Source organism: Melozone crissalis, unplaced genomic scaffold (genome assembly GCF_028551555.1).
Source record: "Melozone crissalis strain CALT ecotype California unplaced genomic scaffold, PUWL_Pcris_2 ptg000004l_1, whole genome shotgun sequence".
In the NCBI taxonomy this organism is placed as follows: Eukaryota; Metazoa; Chordata; class Aves; order Passeriformes; family Passerellidae; genus Melozone; species Melozone crissalis.
The window spans coordinates 24,537,932-24,556,372 of record NW_026535782.1 but is presented as its reverse complement, the minus strand read 5'-3'; the positions used below and the strand labels follow the sequence as shown (position 1 = coordinate 24,556,372).

The 18,441-nt window shown below is 41.3% G+C and overlaps 1 protein-coding gene across 1 annotated transcript in view; it reads left to right on the top strand.

Annotated features, from left to right (window-relative positions):
- Positions 1-18,441, top strand: part of PPM1H (protein phosphatase, Mg2+/Mn2+ dependent 1H) — a 129,559-nt gene that overhangs the window by 69,184 nt on the left and 41,934 nt on the right. The window contains exon 4 of the mRNA XM_054272744.1: positions 5,211-5,323. Within this exon, the coding sequence (XP_054128719.1) occupies positions 5,211-5,323 (113 nt within the window). The remainder of the gene's footprint in view (positions 1-5,210; positions 5,324-18,441) is intronic.

Genomic DNA, 18,441 nt, shown 5'->3' with positions numbered 1-18,441 from the left:
TGCAGAAACACTGGATAACTCACTACAGTTATGGTGTTCAGGTATTCATTGCATAGCTCAGGCTAATCTGTTCTCTCTGTTTCTAAACAGAACATTTTCCTCACTGCATCTTCGATCACATGCTACATATCAAGTATCTTAATTCCCACGTGCTTTATATTAGAGGGCTGAAGTTCATCATTGTCTTTGATAAACAAATGACTACTCCAATGCAATGTAATTTCAGCATTAAGTTTTACAGGAAATCTTATAAAAATGGCCAGCTTAAGGAAAGCAGTAGATAATTAAATTGTATCTACTTTAAGCTCCGAGGGGAATTTTGGACTTATACTTGGTTTAGGCAAAAGAGTTTTCTTTCATCTGTGTAAGGGAGCAATTCATAAAATCAGCATTTCTGTGTCTCATCTGTGCTTGCAGTGCTTGATCTTTCTCCTGTCTCTATTTAACTTCCTGCTAGCTTATACTCCTTCTAGTCTTTGCATGAAGACTTTGGACCTCTTCCACAGCACATTGTTTAATCAGCCCTTGTTTGTACTGGAACATGATAGATGTTGTTGAGTTAGGTCAGGGCAGTCAAGATGTGCAGTGTGTTGTACAAGGGTTTTGTGCCAGCAGAGTGTACCACTGTAGCTGGCACTTGAGGAAAGCTCATGTTTCCTGGACACGTTGGCAGACTTCTTGGTGGTTTTTCCTGAATCATCAATTGCTGCAAAGGATTCTTGTGAACAGAGTGAAAGTAACAAGTAGATAAAGATACTTTTTTAAAGAGTCCGACATGACAGGTTTATCTAATGATGACTTATCCTCTTTTCCTGGGAGCATTTTTTTTCCCTATTTCCATTATTTTTTTTCCCCAACTTGCTTTTGAATTCTAGTTAAGGTCTCCCTGTTTTTTCCTCAAGTCTCAATTAAATGTGATTCATGGCTTTCAAAAGGCTTTTTAAAATTATTTTTCCTTTATTGGATGTGGGGTTTTTTTGACAGTTCTTGTCTAACAGCTACATGCAGTAAAACGCTGTGGAAAGCTGACACAGATGATCATTGCCTAACTTGGACATTTAGCAATTAAATTGTCTCCATTTTGAAGTACATCTAAATGATGTTTTCTGTGTTGAAACTGGAATTAGGAAGTTTGTGCTGTGTTTTCAGATAATTTAATGCTCTGTCTAAAAAACAGCAAATGTCAGTAGTTGTCATTATCACAATTGTTCCAGTTAAAAGGAAATAAATAAGCTCAAGTTCTGAAGGTGCCATAAGTCAAATCCTCTAATTTTCATCTGTTGAGTTTTAAGATGTGCATTTATAGATTCAATTCAAAGGAGCCAGGAGTGCAGTTCCATACTGGATAGAAACATCAAATTATTGTCCTTTCCCTGTATTTAACCTTGTATACATGTGTGATGCTGTATGTATTTGCAAGAAAGGTTAAGAGGAGAGAGCACCTTTTCTACTCTGAACCCTATTTAACTTTAAATGGCAAGAAATGGTACAGAATTAGTCTGTATGATTTATTGGGAGGTATACATCTGCATTCATTGTAACATGATTTTCTTTTTTTATTGAGGTTTTTTTTTTACTTAGATGAAATCTAGACAGGTGCTTTTTCTAGATTGGTGCCGTTTTAATTAATTGAACAGTCTTGAGAGAATGGCATGTGTTGTACAGTTCACTTTTTTGAAAGTTTCCTCTCATTATATAGCCAGTAGAATTGAGAGTTTAAATAGAATTACAGGCATTTGATGTAAAGCATGCTAAGGAGTTAATTTCATGTTTATGCCTTCTGAAACTTTTTTTTTACCAGATACCTAATACTGTGTGTGTAAAGCTGCTTTCTGTCATAGCAAGGCTGAGATCCTGGAGGAAAGGCTGCTGCTCTGAGGATAAATATAGGTGAAAAGAGGGGGAGAAGAGTGTGGCCAGCAGGTTGAGGAAAGTGATGCTCCCCCTCTCCTTGGCCCTGAAGTGCTGTGTCCAGGTCTGGCCTCCTGCTGGAGAGGGTCCAGCACAGGGCAGTGTGATAGATAAGTAATGCGAAACTATGAAAAATGAGTAGCTGTTTCTCACAGCAGCAAAGACGATTGAAGGACTGGGACATCTCTCTGTGAGGAGAGGCTGAGGTAGCTGCGCTCGTTAGTCTGGAGAAGACTGAGAGGGGATGGCATTAATGTGCATAAATATCTGAAAGGTGGGTGTCAAGAGGATGGTGCCAGACTCTTTTCAGTGCTGCCCAGCTGCAGGATGAGGATAAATGGCCATAAACTAAACCACAGTTTCACCTGCACCGGAGGAAGCACTTCTTCACACTGAGGGTGCCAGGGCACTGGAACAGGCTGCCCAGGGAGGCCATGGGGTCTCCGTCTCTGCAGCCGTTCCAGACCCTCCCGGTTCCCGTAGCCGGCCCTGCCTCGGCCTGCGGCTCGAGCGGATGCTCATGGAGGTGCCGCTGCGCGCAGCCTCCGCCAGGTGGCAGCAGCGGCCCGCGCCGGGCGCACCGCGGCCCCGAGGAGGCAGCCCCGGCCTGTGGGGAGCGCGGCCCCGGCCCCGGCCTCGCACCGGCCCGCGGCGCTCCCGCCTCCCCGTCGCCGCCGGGCCCGGTGTGGAAAGCCGCCGTGCTCGCCCTCACCTGCTCGGTTCGTCGCGGTGCCCTCTGCAGGCTGCGGTTCGCCCTCCCGCATCCCGCAGCAGGGAAGGGGAGCAGGCCTGGGGCAGCCCTTGGGAGCAGCTGCCGCCCGCTGCAGCACGTGTCCCGGCACGGCTCCGGCTAAATTAACTGCTCCTGCGGGGGAAAATAACAAACAAAACAAACAAACAAACCCCACCCAAACCAAAACCAACAACAACAAAAGATACACTACCTCAGAAATCTCTCTCCTGCTGGAAAAGGAGGAAAGCTTTGTATACACTCTGTCTAGAATGAGCCCCTTTACACTCATAAAGGCTTTAGAGGCGTTTTGGGGCTTCTGCCCATGTTTGTACTACTTTCCCAGCACCACTGTTACAATGTATTTCATTAAAAGCCAATGTCTCTACATCAGAACGAATTGGTGTTATTGGTGAGCTTAGTTTTATTTTGCTTTATTTTTCTCCCCCAAATCTTGTTGAGCTGTTAGGAAGCCTTGCCTTCTTTCCTTGCTGTTGAAAAAGAAAATATCAAGCAAAGTATGTAATAGTGAAACATGCATAGCACTCAATGTACTCTGACAAATCATGGTACTAAATTGAAGCTCTAGATGGGAGAACCCAACAACAGCAATGATTTGAGAAAACTCAGTACATAGATGTAGTTTAAGTCAAGAATGTTCTGAAAAAGAGGCCCTAAGGATTATCCATGTTCTCTCCTATAACAGATGCTTCTGAAATCTGCTTATTGGAAGAAATACATTTTAATTTAGACATTCCAGCACTTGCAAAGTATATTTATGACAGAGCTGAAAGCAGGTGAGGAATGCACATTGTTTGAAGGTCTTGGAGGATATTCTGAACTGTGGAAATGAAGGTTTCTTAAAATTCCTGGCAGTGCTTGGAAAATCTGTAGTATTTGTAAGTTTAAATTATTTTGATGGTTAGAAATGTCAGATTCCTTTGAACTTTCTTTTCAGCTTAATTTTAAGAAATACAGAAGGCATGGGGAGGAGAATCAGCTTTTCTATGGCAAGATTAGATAAAGAGGCATTTATAACAGGTCCATGTCTGTGACCAAAGGTTCTGCAAGATATGATTTATAGCTTGGAGGTGTTTTCCTCCTGGTCCTTACCACCCATCCCCCCCAAAAAAGTTGGTGAATGCAGTAGAACCCATGTCCCTGTGGCAGGCACGTGCAGTTTGCACGCACAGCTGAGGATGGCCTGCTGGGACAGCACCTCAGCACTGTGTTCATGGCACAAATGGGAGGTGTGTGCAGTGAGGAGTCAGCAAGTTATTTGTGACAGACCCCTCTGCCCACTGGCTCAGGGCAGTGCCCAAGTGCTGCTGAGAATCCCTGCTGCTGCAGCAGGTCAGCTCCCTCCCCTCAAATTCGTAGGAGATCAAGCGTGGGACAGGGGCCTCCTCCCACCTCTGCAGATTTTCAATCAAATTACACCTGTCACAGTTTTTATTTATTGTGGTGTTTTTCTTCAGATAAATTTAGCTCTAAAATTAAGCTCCAAATTTCATACCCCAAGGCATGAACAATTTGAGCTGTTTGTTCCTTGGTGCAGATATGAAAATGGCTGAAGTATAGATCAGGCCAACATATATTTATTTTAAAAAGCTCATAAAAGTAGGCAGAGTTTAGCTGGAAAAGATCTGCCAGTACTTGCAATAGTGATGTTAAATGATCCTCCCTATTTGAATCCAATATTATAAGAACAGACCAGTTTGAAATGGACACAGGAGAGAAGGGTAATTTGTAGTGTGTTACTACCTGAAGCTAAACTACAGACAGCAGAATTAATTCATTTACATACACTTCAGTGTTTGTTTAAAATGTATGAATGAAAGTAGCTCATTTACTTACTTTACTCTGTGTTCTGCAAGCTTTCTTGGGGCATTGTATGTGTATTTATATATATACATGTGTGTGTTTATGTGTTTGTTTTTTCTTTCCAGGACTTTGACTGTTGTTGCAAAGTATAATTTGCATTCTCCACTTCTGTTAAGCAGAAGGACTCTTTTAATAGATAATGTTTCTTGCACTCAGAATCAGTTTAGTGTCCTCTCATTCCCTGTGTTTCTGAAAGGTAGCCTTGTGGCACAACTGCATCTTGCTGTTGTTTTTAAGGTGTATACCCCACAATCCTAGCATTCCTCTTGGGAAGTAGGTAGTTATTGATGTTGTAGCTGGGTCTCATTAGTTATCTGCTGTCTATGTAAAGCACTCTCCAATTATACCATCAGGTACCTGTTGCTAAGCTTCATTTATCTTTGCCTTCATTGTGATTTTGCTGTAGCAAATTCTCTTGCATCTGTGAGAGTTGCTGTTTATTCCTTAATACCTGATGTTTTACAGTCTCCTGGCCTGATTTTTCCCAAACATCTTTGTATAAGTAATAGGAACTCCTCAACTTTCTGTTCTTGTCCTCCTAGCTCATAGCTGCAAGAAAAGGCAGACAGTGCGACATACAGTTTAATAAAGACTCTATTGTGTTTTTGGTTTCTCCAGGAGACTTCATTTTCTCAAGCACTAATTGCAATGCTGTCTTTATAAACCTTGTTCTCTTCTCCCCCAGGATTTGCAGATAGAGCGAGAGAGGACCGTGTATAACATTTCTGGTGGCTGCACAGCCCTGGTGGTGGTGTATTTATTGGGGAAGCTTTATGTGGCAAACGCTGGGGATAGCAGGTAAGTGTGTTGTCTCCCCATCTAATCCTTCACCCCTAACTGCCCAGGCCTGATGATACTGAGTCCCTTAAAGCAGGCAGCATCACAAGAAGATTCTGTTTCTTGGCTGGACACTTAGCACTTCTCACAGAAGTGAATGCAAGTGCCAGAGATAGCGTTCCAGTATCTTGAGCAGTGGTTGCAGTCAAAGAAGTGATAGCACTTCTGGTCCTGTAGAAGTTTCTGAATGACTTGATGTTTGCAGAGAAGTGGAAAGGTGCTAAAAAGCCATTGAAACAGACGAGGTGTTGGGTGTGTAGTAGAATTGTGTGTTGAACACTGACAAGGTGACTGTATCTGGAACAGCTGGTAGGGCTACATTTGTTCCATGGAAAGTCCTTTGGCTCCTGTTGCCAGGCTTAGTCTTGATAGGCCATTTGGCTTCCAGATTTTCGTGTAATTGAAGGTAGTGATCAGTATGCAAATAGCTGCTACTCTTGCCCTAGGGGAGGAGGAGAGGGAAACAGGCTAATCACAATATAGGTTTTTTGCCTTGTCCTGCTTTAGCTCAAGTACTTGTCCAATTCTCAGAACTGAATGCTGCTGCTCAGGAGCTGTTGCTTTACTTTATTTTGAAGTTGGGTTCTTGAAGAATCATGATAAGTAGCATTTTCTTTGTCTTCTGATGTTGCTAAAGATAGGAGCATACTGGAAGTCTCTCACTTGCATTCTTTTCCCCTCTCTAACCCTGCCCTTACCACCATTGGAGAGAGATAATGAGGCTCTTCTTGCAAGACTTCAGACTTCACATGTTTCTTTTGGCAGTGCACTGCATAAACAGGGCAGGGAGAAGAGTTCACATGCAATACTAACTGCTCATGTATTCTGTTCATTAATAGCTGAGTAATTGACATCTGCAAGGGTATCGAACCATGTTGTCTTGATGCCTAAAGAGGCTACCTGGAACAGAGGGTAGACAATGTTAAAGGAGTAAAGTAGGTATTTATTAAAAGGCCTTTAAAGGACACACCTTGGGCAGTACAAGAGCCTGGCCGTGGCTCCACCCAAGATGGATGACTGGTCATGATTCTTCACACTTTATGTTTTGGTCCATTTACAAATCGGGGTTAATTGTCCAATTGCAGCTTCAGATTATGAAGTCCCATACTCCCAGTTTTCTCTCCTCAATTCACTGCTGTTTACACGTTTTGTGGCTGAAACTTTAATGATATCCTTGGTTCTCAGGCTGGAAAAGGTTTGTTTTGCCTAACTAAACTGTGAAGGGAATTTGCTAACACTTTATATGAAATTCAGAGTTACGTACTAATGCAGTTCAGAATCTGAAAAATATGAAAGCTAAAACTTAAGGCATCAGTTTTTAGGTGAAGACTGCTATGTTTGTGTTTAAGGTTTGTGCTTACACAGTTCATGTTTGTAGTGTGTACACCCAAATACTTTCAGAAACATACTTTCAAAACACTCAAGGTTTTTGTAGTTTAAACCTCAGATTTTTATTTTCTTTTGCTGCTTTACACTGTGTAGGAAGGCAGATAAATCCTTTGCGCATAAAATTCCCGTTCTTTTCATGTTGCTGATTGTTTTTAAGATGCTAAATTTGCTGTTTGTGTTGCAAGTTGTTCACTCAGTTTCTATTGACAAGTGTCATATTTGAATCTCCTTTTTGTATCAAATGTCAAGTGAGTCCTCACAGGGTAGCTGCAAACATGTTTGAGGTGATCACCTATCTGGTCAGCAGAGCTACTAGCTGAAATACATTATATTTCTTCTGCCATTAAATGAGAAATAATCATGTTTTCCTGTGCTATTGCACTTGAAGTACAGTTGAGCCTCTTTCTCTGAGTTGACTAATTTGCTTTATTGTCTCTTCAAAGTGTTCTGTGTAAAACTGGGTGTGCAGGACTTACATCTGAGTAGCCAAGATCTTTGTTCTCAAATGACTGGAATTGGCTGCTTCCAGTTCCCTCAGGATTCCTTCTGTGCTCCCTGAGAACAGCCTCAGCTCCACTGCAGCCTCTGATACCCAAGTGCAAGACACTGCTGTTGGTGGTGATCTGGAGTTGGTGCCAGAGTATTGGTGTCACTGTAGTTAAACACACTAAGTCTTCAAGAAGTTTTGCATGTTCACTAAGTCTACCCAGAACATCTGTTCAGAAAAAGGAGGAGGGCAGGAAACAAAAAGGAGACCATCAGGAAGATTGGGTGTTGTTTGAACCAGGATTCAAATTCTCATTCCTAACATCTTGTTGGTAATAAAGTCCCTCCAGATTCAAAATAGTTTGGTTTTGCACTTCCGAAATGGATCTCACAGAAAGTCTCTCTTGTGCTGAGGAGAATTGTTTCAAAATGTTACATTTTCAGCCAAGTCCATTCCTAGACTTCCCTTGCTCAAAAGAAATTTTAAAACTTTAAATTGTAGATCAGTTGGTTTGAGTCTCTCTCCCACGAAACCCCCTCTTTCCCACTTACAGGGAAAAAAACCAGCTGTTGCAAAACATCCGGGTTGTTTTCATGACACAAATGACATTTTAGGGCTAAACAAGCCACTCTGAGGTCATCTGCCCCCTGCCACAGTGCACAGTGCATTCTTGTATTTTGAGGAGCCCAGTTTTGTAGTCAAGAAATTTTACGTGTGTTAGTTGGGAAAAATAAGTGTCTTTTTGCTGTCTCATGCCTTTTATAGTCAACTTAGTTGTTTCTACAGATAAAAGGGAGGGCAGTGAGAAGTACAGTAAGGAAACTACTTCAAGAAATGGTTATCTTCTCTTGAGAAGAAGGGTGGGTTTGCTTTTTCTCTCAAACAGGGGACTTCATCTTGTTGCTGTTGGAACTAGATGATGAAATCCTTAGTTTTTGGTTTCTCTGAGTTCACCTACTCATTTCTACCTTTCCCCTGTCCTCGTTCTCCTCCTTCCCTCTCTGCTACCCCACTGGAAAAAGCGTGCAAATAAATCAAGTTTCCCACAGATAGGAATCCGTGACCGAAGGTTTTGTGTGGGAAATAAACATTTTGGGTTCATGCAAACCTAACCAAAGGTTAGGCTTTATAATTTCAGGGAACTTCAAAACAGCAGAAGCTTTTAAAGTGGGGTTTTGAACAGCTTCTGCTGTCAGAGGACCAAGGTATGTGCAACAAACTGTTACTATCACAATGAGACTAAGGAAACGTTAAGTGTGAGACTTGAATAATAATGTACTGTGTGGTGCCAGCTATACCTCAGACTTATGTCTGTGGTATTCAGTTTATCCACCAAAGCTTCTCAAATCTAATCATTTCATGCCACGTACCCTGGCAGTGTTGTATAGCAGCTGTCCTTTTGTAGTTGATGTGTAATTCCATCATGAAAAGACTTTAATTACCATATTACTAAATTACCAGCCAGGAATCCTTTCAGGTTCAGCCCTAGCTCACTTCTGTATGGACTATTAGGCATCTCCAAGCTGAACACTTTTGGTTGGTGTAAAAGGGAGGAAAAATTGTGCTAATTGTAGGTTTTGTTATGAACTATTATTGAGCTTGATGTTATGGCATCACTAATGTCAATGATATAATTAAACTTCTGCTAACGATGCAATCACAGTTCTGTAATAATTATATGTTAACTGCACATGATACCAGAACCCTACTAAAAATGAGGTGATGTATTCAGAGCCTGATAAAAACAACTTGGAAGGAACTGCTTTCATTCTCTAATGGCTTGTCTGATCATTCTTGGACTCTGCCATAAATATACCTACTTGTACAGTCAAAATTCATATCTGAATATTGGCCAAAGCTTTTTCTGATGTTTCTTTCTCTCTCCTTCATCTTTTCAGTGATTAGCATTGTCCATGCAGGGTTATCTGATTAGGGACTGATAGTGCTATAGTCAGCTCTCCAATATATAGTGCTTTTTTTGGTGAGCATCGAGGCGCTGTGTTTTGCTTACCAGAATGACATATTTGCTATGAAAACTAGGCCATTGGAATAGCTTCTTTTTATTTATTTTCTTTTTAAAATATGGAATACTAAATCTTCTCTGGTCATGGTTTTAAACAGTGTTGTTCAATTTTATATTGCTAAAGTGACTTTTACATCTAAACTGCCATGACACGCCTTGTTAATCTCAGTTCCTTTTAGTTTAATGCTCTTTATTAGGTTGTTGTTTTATAGTTACTGATGAAGCAGTTGTAAAACAGGGACTTAATGTTTTTACTGATTACTGCCCAATTATTGTATAGCTTCATGCAACATAACATTTGTCCAATATCACTGCAATGACTGTAATGCAATATGATCATATTAACCATGTTTGGCACAGGCATTGTTCTGGCTTTTGTGTTGTCTGGAGCTGCTAGGAGACTGCAGGCACTTCCATTTTGTGCTGTGCTTGGAGCCACATAGGGAAGCTGTGCCTTTATCATTATACAAGAAGCAGAACATTGCAAGTTGATTTGACTTTTCCATACAGCCTGAAACCCTCACTGAATCTGCAGATGGGTTCTTGGGCTTTTCCTGATTTATTGACAGAACATGGCGTGAAAGCAAAGAGCCTGATGTTTCAAAGGCTTCAGAGACTTGCAGGGTCACTGAATTTTCTGCTTTGCTTCATCAGCTCTTTTTTATCATGTTTTTGCCTGCTTGCTTTTGCTCCCCAGGATTTATGTTTTCAAGGCATATTCACACTCTACTTGAACATACCTCCTCATGTCCAAAATAGATTTTCTCCTCCTTTTCCAAGTGTAAAATTACTGCTAAGGCATTTTGGCTTATTAAATGGTAGGAGCTCATTGAGTGAATATTTTTGTGATGGTTTTGTGTGGGTGCAGGTAAAGTAACTTCGTTGGTACTTCAAGAGACCAGGTGTGGGAGAGTGTGTTCGTAAGAGTCTTCTCCCAGTGTAATAAAATAGTGAATTGAAAATTGAATTTGTTTACCATTTCAATTATTTTTGAATTTGCTGCTTGTGTTGAAGCTTACTACATTTATACTTCCTCTTCTTTGTCATGGTGCTTGTCTGCTGCTTCCCTCATGGTTAGTTCTCATTATAGGAAGTCAGATTTGGGGTTTAATTTGCTTTTATGAAGTAAATGAGAGTGGCATGGAAACAGCCACGTATCTGCTGACTGGCAGTGTAGCTTAAATAGCATTTCTGAGAAGTCAGAATTGATGATTCTGAGCCATTTTTGTGGTTCATAGTATCTGACCTCTTCCTCAAGGCAGTCCAGCAGGGTCGTTTTTGCCAGAAGTGCTAACACTGTAAGGATGGAAACTAAAAAGTGTTCTAATATATTGCTGTTATAAAATTAGTTTACTTTAGTCCTTGGTTTACTGTCTAGGAAGCTTTAATTTTCTGGTTTTTGTAACTACTCATCTTCTAATCTAAATGGTGTGTATTTTTCCCTGTTTTCTGTGAGTAGTCTCAGGCCTAAGCCTTCTTTGTCTCCTTATATCTGTGTCTGCATAAACAATAACTGTGCTTCGTACTAGAGACTTAGAGGTCTCCAGAGGAAAGACTAACTTAGTTACTAAGCTTCTTCAGTCTGCAGTATTTTGAAAAGCATTCTTTTTCCTGTCTTCTCCTAAAAAAGAGGCAGAGAAAGTTGCAAGCCTGAGCAACACACTGGGGCCATGCAATTGGTAGGGCTTTCTCTTCATTCTCTGAAGTTCTCATTCCTCCAGATTCTCAGAAGATGCCCTCCCAGAGGCAAGAGCAACACTTATAGATTGAAGTTTGTCCAATCTATGGTACATCCCCCTATAGGTTATTATTAGTTCTCTGACAGAGTCAGTTGAAAATAAAAAATGTTTGATCATTTCAGGGCAACAGATGATCTAAGACTGGTTTGCTCACAGGTCTGTGTAGTGAGGAGAGACTGAATTCAAAGCAAGGCAAGTCTCTGCCGTGTACATTCTCCGTCCCTGCAGTTTGATAGGTGGAGAGGTCAGATCCTGACTAGCCCAATATGTTGGAAAAGATTAGTCATGTGCGGGAGAGATGGCCATGTCCTCTCTCTCTGTTCCTCCTCTCTCGTTTCATTAGAAGCATGATCTGCATGTCTGCAGGAAGCCCTTCTCCCCTTTTCCTGCCTGGTCTCCTTCCAGGGAGAAGCAGGAGCACAAGATTCATTGGAATAACAGCAACATAGATACTGCAGGATTTTGTGCTGGGTAAAGCTTTTGAAGGCACTTCAAGAAACACTTAAGGTGAGGTATAACAAGAAGGTATTGGATCAGAAAGAAGTCCTTTCACTCAAAGGACAGTGCTATGGAAGAGCATTTTCTAGCTATCCAGTGAATGACAAGTTCCAGGTTACTGACATGTCATATCCAGCACTGACTTGGCAGAAATTATTCATTTGATGGTAAATGTTTGCAGGCTTTGAAGACAAAACAAATGTCCAACTTCTTTTGCAAGCTCTTGTTTTTCCTGGGAGAGCCTTAGCAGTACCTATGGCAATTAGCAAGGTATTGAAGCCGTTGTAAACATTTTCAGAGAGGGGTACATTCAGTTAAATCTTTGGTCCTTATCACACAGGCATTATCTTATGCTCCAGATAATGAGGAAGGAGAAGATTTTTGGCTATTTGAGTAATACCGGTAAACTGGAAAGCCACAGTTCATTGGTATTGTTTTCCAGAAATAAAGAATTTTATTAACTTTAATTCTCATGGGTTTTCAGCCTTTAAAAATAAAAAGAAAGAAAAAATCTCCAACAAACTCCAAACAAACTGTCTTTTAAATCTGTGCCTTTGTAGCTGACCATAGAGACATGCAAGTTCTTCACTGCAGTGTTGCAGAGCCAGGACCAAGGTGTGAAAATCAGACTGAGTACCTTGGTTCTCTAGCTCCCCTCTGTACTGAGGGAGGAGGAGCAGAGGGAGCACCCAAGGCTTGCTTGGTGTATGTTTCAGTGTCTGCTGTGGTCCTTACTATGTTGAAAAGCTTTTCAAGTGACCTGAATTCAACAAACTGCAGGCAGCCCAGGCTGTTCAGTCTCAGCAGTAGCTATGCTCAAGCAGTGCTGCTTGAGCCCTACTCCTGGGACTTTTGGTGGTGGCTCTGGTCACTTCTGTTGGGTGAATGAAGCTGGGCTTTGGTAAAAATTCACCCACGAGGAGTGAGCAGAGAGCATGAGTTGCAATCTTTGCTTTTACATCTCAGTCCAGCTTTTTCCAATATCATCCTGCAACTGGTATTGAGTTAAGCAGAAAAGCTGAGATCAAAGTAGATATGCCTTTAGGTGCTAAAGTCATTCTTTTTGTCAATGGAAAGACAGTGAAGAGCAGAGAGATAAAAAATCCTTGTTACTTCCATCTTACATGGACAGCCAGACCCCAGCCATATTACTGGCAAAATAAACACTGACTTGCACAGCAATGCCTTCATCCACTAAGCCCAGGTTTAGTTGCCATAGTAACTTGTCTTGGAGATGAATGTGATATCCTGGACAGCAGGGAAAAAGACTTTGATTCCACAGATACTGGTCCTGAGGCTCAGAGCTGGCCACAGAGATGTGATTGCATTTCTTTGTTCATTTCCCTGGCATGGCCTGAGTAATTGGTGGCGTGTTGTTCAGCCATGTTACAGAAACATGGTAGTTTGTCATCAGTGCAACCTTGTACTTAGCTGTGTTCAGATGAAGAATACACTGAAATCATCGGGGCAAAATGAATCCTAAGAGAGCAGTAAACCCCCAGGCTGAGGGTATTGGAGCCAGTGGTGGGCAGGTTTTGTGTGCTAGTAGTGTCACTATAAACTGGTTTGTAATAGCTTTCTCGCTGCCAGCTGAAGCCCTTTCTGAAAGATTGATGTGTTGAGATTTAAACCATCAGGAAAGTAATTAATTACACAGCATTTGTTTAGTTCATTCACATTTGGGTTAGTACCACTGGAGCTGGAGTAGACATTACTAGAAGTGTATAGGTAAATTTACAGAGTCACTACTTTTTCAATAGCAAAATTTTCTTTCCTGGTTAATTAAACAAGAACATTGCTTACAGACAGCCAGTGCCATCACATTAGTGGGAGGGTGGGCATAATAAAAAATATAGAATTAGCCCTAAAATAAAACACAGTTAATAAAGTGAACTGCTAATAATTGCTCCATGATTTGGTTTCATTAGCCAAGCAATACACTTGAGGACCTAAAGGAGAGCAGGGAATTCACTCATGGTAGAGTCTCATGGGAGTGGAGCTGCAACCCACTGAAGAGGCACTGACAGCTAGAAGCATACTGCTCCAGGGGTCAAAAATGATGGAGCAGTGTGTCTTCTCCAAGCTATCTCCTCTGTGGACAGCTTGCAAGCTCAGCATTACATTTAATTTTAAACTGTAGAGTAGTGATGCAGAAACAACTGAGGTAATTTAGTTCCATTGTCGGTGACAGCCAGGTGCTTCTCATTGTTAGATGCAATATAGGGCAGACTGCCAACAATAGAAAATCCTTTTTACTGCTGCTTACTAAGTTGTTGTGAATACATGAGATGGAATACCAGATCAGTTCTAAAAATTCTGATTTCTGTTATTCTTGGTGGCAGTAAGAAAAATCCTGACTGACTCAGGTGCTATTGAACATGAGAAGTAAGCCCTTCCATGGAAATCTGTGTTATTCTGCTTAGAGAAACAGTTTCTATTTGCCTATTTGTGGTGCTGTATTAAAAATAATACAATTAATTCAGTAAAATCAGACCACCAGCATAGTGGCTTTAGAGTGTTTCAGCAGCCTCGTTGTGTCTAGAGGCCTTCTCCAAAGGAATCACTAAGTAAGCACTAGAAACATAAATATGAATGAGTCAAGTAATTGGAAACAGCATAAAGCTCTGCATGTGTGTGTACAGGAACAGCTCATGTGCTTGCAAGTGCCTCTGAAAGACAACTTTCAGGAGGGTTTTCAGGGTCTGGATTACATAATTTCTTTCTCTGCTTCTTTTCAAAGGCAGGAGGAGGTTCTCATCTTGCCACAGGAGAGGTATGGCATGCTTGGCTCCATGCTGTGGCAAAGACGTGAAGAAAGGACCTTGAAGGAAATTCTTGGGAATGCCAGTCAGAGTCCTGGTGGAGAAAGGGCTGTGCTTGGCAGTTGTGCTGCTGAGATACTAACCCTTGGAGCAGCTGGGGTGGCTGGCAGTCTGCAAAAAGCCTTAGCAGAAGTTTGGGAGTGATCTTCATTGTTCTGGCAGGAAATGCCAGAGCACGCTCCTGTAGGAAATTACTTTTGCAATACTTCACCAAGGCAAGTTCTCACACCTTTTTTTGGCTTGAGGGAGCTGAAGTTCCCCCAAGTGATGAATGAAAGTGTCTGAGCAGCCTGCTATAACCCACAATGTAACATGAAACTACATTGTCACAGGAAGAGCCACAAGCAGACTGAGTCTACTCCCGCTTAACGTTGACTTTGTTTGGCTGAAAGAAAAATGATCCAGTGTTTCTATCCTGTGACAACGTTTCTGTGAACAGGCTCATGTTTGTGCTGAAAAATACAAAGAAATCAGGGTGGCACAACTGTTGAGTGGCAGTAAATGGAAAATGAGGATAAGAGACCATTTTCAGTGGCTCTCCTCCTTCCCTGGTTTGTTGATTGTTTTCTTCTTGATAGTGATGCCAAGTAAGAGTTGAGGCATTATCTTAAGTATGACATGTGGGAGGCACAGAGTCTTCTCCCAGTGTAATAAAATAGTGAATTTTTTCCACTGGTATTGCTGAGGGTTGCTGCTTCCACCTGAGGTTTATGGTGATGGATATGTCATCACTGGAACCTGTTTTATTGCCAGCTAAATGTTATATAATAGTTTGTTCCAGTATCCCCAGCCTGCCTTAATTCATAACATAAAGGAAATAGTTCAAAGGCTTTGCACTATACTTCCACGTTGTTAGTGAATACATGGGATGGAATATGAGATCAGTTCCATACTTATTGCCAGTGCAGTGAGGTGTTTGTACACCTGGGTTCTAAAGAAACTGAGAAATGGGATTTGTTGGGACTAAGTGAGAGTAATTCAGTTTGAAGAAGTAAAATCAAGGTGCCAATGCTGAATGTATTAAAAGTCATCAGTAATCATAATGGCAGTAAGGTCCAATACATCATTTGCAGAAGAGAAAAACATTTCTCATTTTAATTGTGTTATAGTCATTGTCTTTCACTTCTTAGCAATTAGGAAAACGCAAAGAAATAAAAAAAGCACAGCTGGTTTGAAGCTTAGCAACCATTAGCATTCATCTTCCCTGGATTATTTAAATATATGCATTTAGTTACCAAAATAAACAAGTACCCATATAGACTGATTTCATAGTTCTAGGATTTACTTTCTTTATTCCACAGCTATCTTGTGACACACCTAATTAAAATCTACTGCTTAGTTCCCCTTTGAATATAATAAAACCCTGCCTTATTCTTTCTGTCAGTTTAATCCCTCTTTCTTTTTCATTGACACATTTCTAATACCTTTGCAGACAGGCCAGACACTTCTGCTTCATCTGTACTGAATTCACATGCTTAACACCTTTTGACAAAATGGATATGGCCTCCCTGTGGCTTGGAATTGATATACACTGTCAAAAAGGGTTTTCTGAATGGTCTTTCTCTGTCACCTTTACCAGATTTTTATCCTGTGTTGTAGAAATGTTTTTTAGATTTTTATCCTGTGTTGCAGTTTAATGTTGCGTTTCAAATCATTTTTGCCTGAAAAAGTGTGTAATGGAATCAGGGTGTCCCCTGAATACTCCTAACAGTTGGAGATGTCTCTTTGTTTTGAACAGCAGAATCCCAATAGACCTGTGACAGCAGTGGAATTACACTCTTGACCTTGTTCACTAAAGTGTTGCTTTGTCTGTATGATGAAATGAGAGTAACCAACAAGAGCTTCCTCTGAAATGTATGAGTTTCCTCTGTTGATTTCTCATAAGAAACAGAAACGACACTGTGCAATTTTCAGCTGGTTGTGTTTTTCACGAAAGAAAAAACAAACAAACAAACCCAAATTCCTGCTTGATTCAAGGAGAGCTGGTAGTTGTTAGCCATATTAAAAATGCAAAAGCAGTTGATATATCAATATTTTCCTTAGGCCAGTGTTGTTGCTACACCCTGAGCATTACAGCAGCAGTACAGTGAAGTGGCAGATTTTTATCCTGTTGTTGCTTCATTCTCCATGGATTTTAAATCAAATGTATACTAAGGCACCAAATACAATTTGTAAGTATTGAATCTGAATATAGAAAAAACCCATATACCTAATGTTCGATGTGAATTTAAGTGATCGTTATGGACTACACAGTGTGTCAATCCAAAAGATAAGCACGCTGTATTCTGCCGATGCACATGCAGCCTTTTAAGCTCCTGGTGTTTCTTTTCATTTGCCTGTGACTGAGCAGACATAGACAGCTGTAGGATTTGCCATGACTGCCAGTCCTGCCTTGTGCATTGAGCCACTGGCACATCTCTTGCTTTTGATTTACTTATTCATGGTCTGGCTTCTCTCTGGAGCAGAAGAACTCAAGAAGCCAGAAAAGATACAAAATCAGGTTTTTGTTTCTTCCATTTTAGGCCGCTTCAGCTGTGTTGTGGGGAGATTTTTCTCCAAAATATTCCTGTTTACTGTGAATATCCCAGCTCTGGAATAGTGAACATACTTTCATTGTCATGCAGAGCACGTGAAATGCAATGGCAGGTACAATCCTGTAGTTCCTGTGGGTGAGGAGTTAGGGTTCAAAAGAGAGGGAAGGACTCAGGGAAGTCTAGTTTGTTTTTTGAAGAGATCAGAATAAGTGACTTACTGGCCTCAGTGGCCTCAAGACTTCAGAGCAGTTTCTTACTGTAGATGATGCTGTGTGGAGAGGGCATCAGAGCATGAAGGGCAATGCACTGAGGAGGCTGCAGATCTGTGACTCCTGATTTCCAATCCTGCCAAAAAAAGCTTTTGTTTTTTTAATTACTCTTTCATTGGTGATATAAATTAATGATTGGTATGGGTCTGAAGCAACCTTGTCATCAGAGAATATTTGGTTAGTGTTGACATACTTGTTTCTCTGCAAACATGAATCATCCATCTGCCTTTGGCAGGCTTGCCCTGTGGCTCTGCTATAATGTGTTTCACCAGTGTGGTGGAAATTAAAATGTCACTATTAAACATGGCAAAATCAGATGCTGTCTGGGAACCGCGTCTATTCAGGGAGTTCTTGCTTCCTATGTAGTTATTTCTGACAGTTTAATGGGACAGCTGTAATCTGGCATAAAACAATACGTTCATATATCTTCAATACATGGGGAGCTAAATGCTTTCAGAACGCTATTTCCTTGCATACATGAGTGTTTCATGCATGGCAGAAGCAGTAATGCTCATGTAACACCATGTTGCTGCTTAGGCCATTAGGAAGTGTAAAATCAAAATTAATTGTCCTGCAGGACCATATAGAGTGGGTCTCTAAAAGCAGTTGCTGGAGCTGTTTGCAGCTGCTGCATCAGCCAGGCTCCTTCCTCGTGAGCAGTTATTGACTCTGGGCTATTGAATTCAGGGCTCTGGAGGTTGCTCGGTGGAAAAAGCCTTCAGTTGCTGCTTGGCAGCTCTGTCACTGCAAGGTCATGGAAAGGGCACGTCACTCTCCAAACACAATTAGGGCCTTATTCGGCACCTTTTCAATCACAGGGAAAAGCCCCACTGAGCAGGGTGGCTCCCAGGCCAGGCTTTTGCACCCAGTCTCCTCAGTGAGACAGCCAACAAATGTGTCCCTTTTTGTCACTTGAGCCATCAGAAATGCACTTTGCTGTCATGAAAGAGCTAAGCAGTTGGGGCAGAAAGGTAAAGAGCCCAGTACAGGCTTATAAGCTCACCACAGTTGAATTTGGACCAGTGCCCTGTACGTATATATCTGTGTCCCTCCCTTTACTCATATCTAGAGCTGTCTCATTCCTCAGATCAAATCATTTGACTCTTATGAACAGCTGTAACTTGCAAGTTGAATAAAGTCCAACTGCTGAAAATGTTAGTGAAAAACATAAAACTCTCTTTTAACGCGTATCAACAGTATTGCTTTAATTCCACCCTCTCTGAAGATTTTTTCGTGTGTGTGCTAGGTTGTGCTTTTCATCCCAGGTGGCTGCCAATTCTGGTGAAAATAAGTTGAGCTGAGAAAGGTTGACCCACTC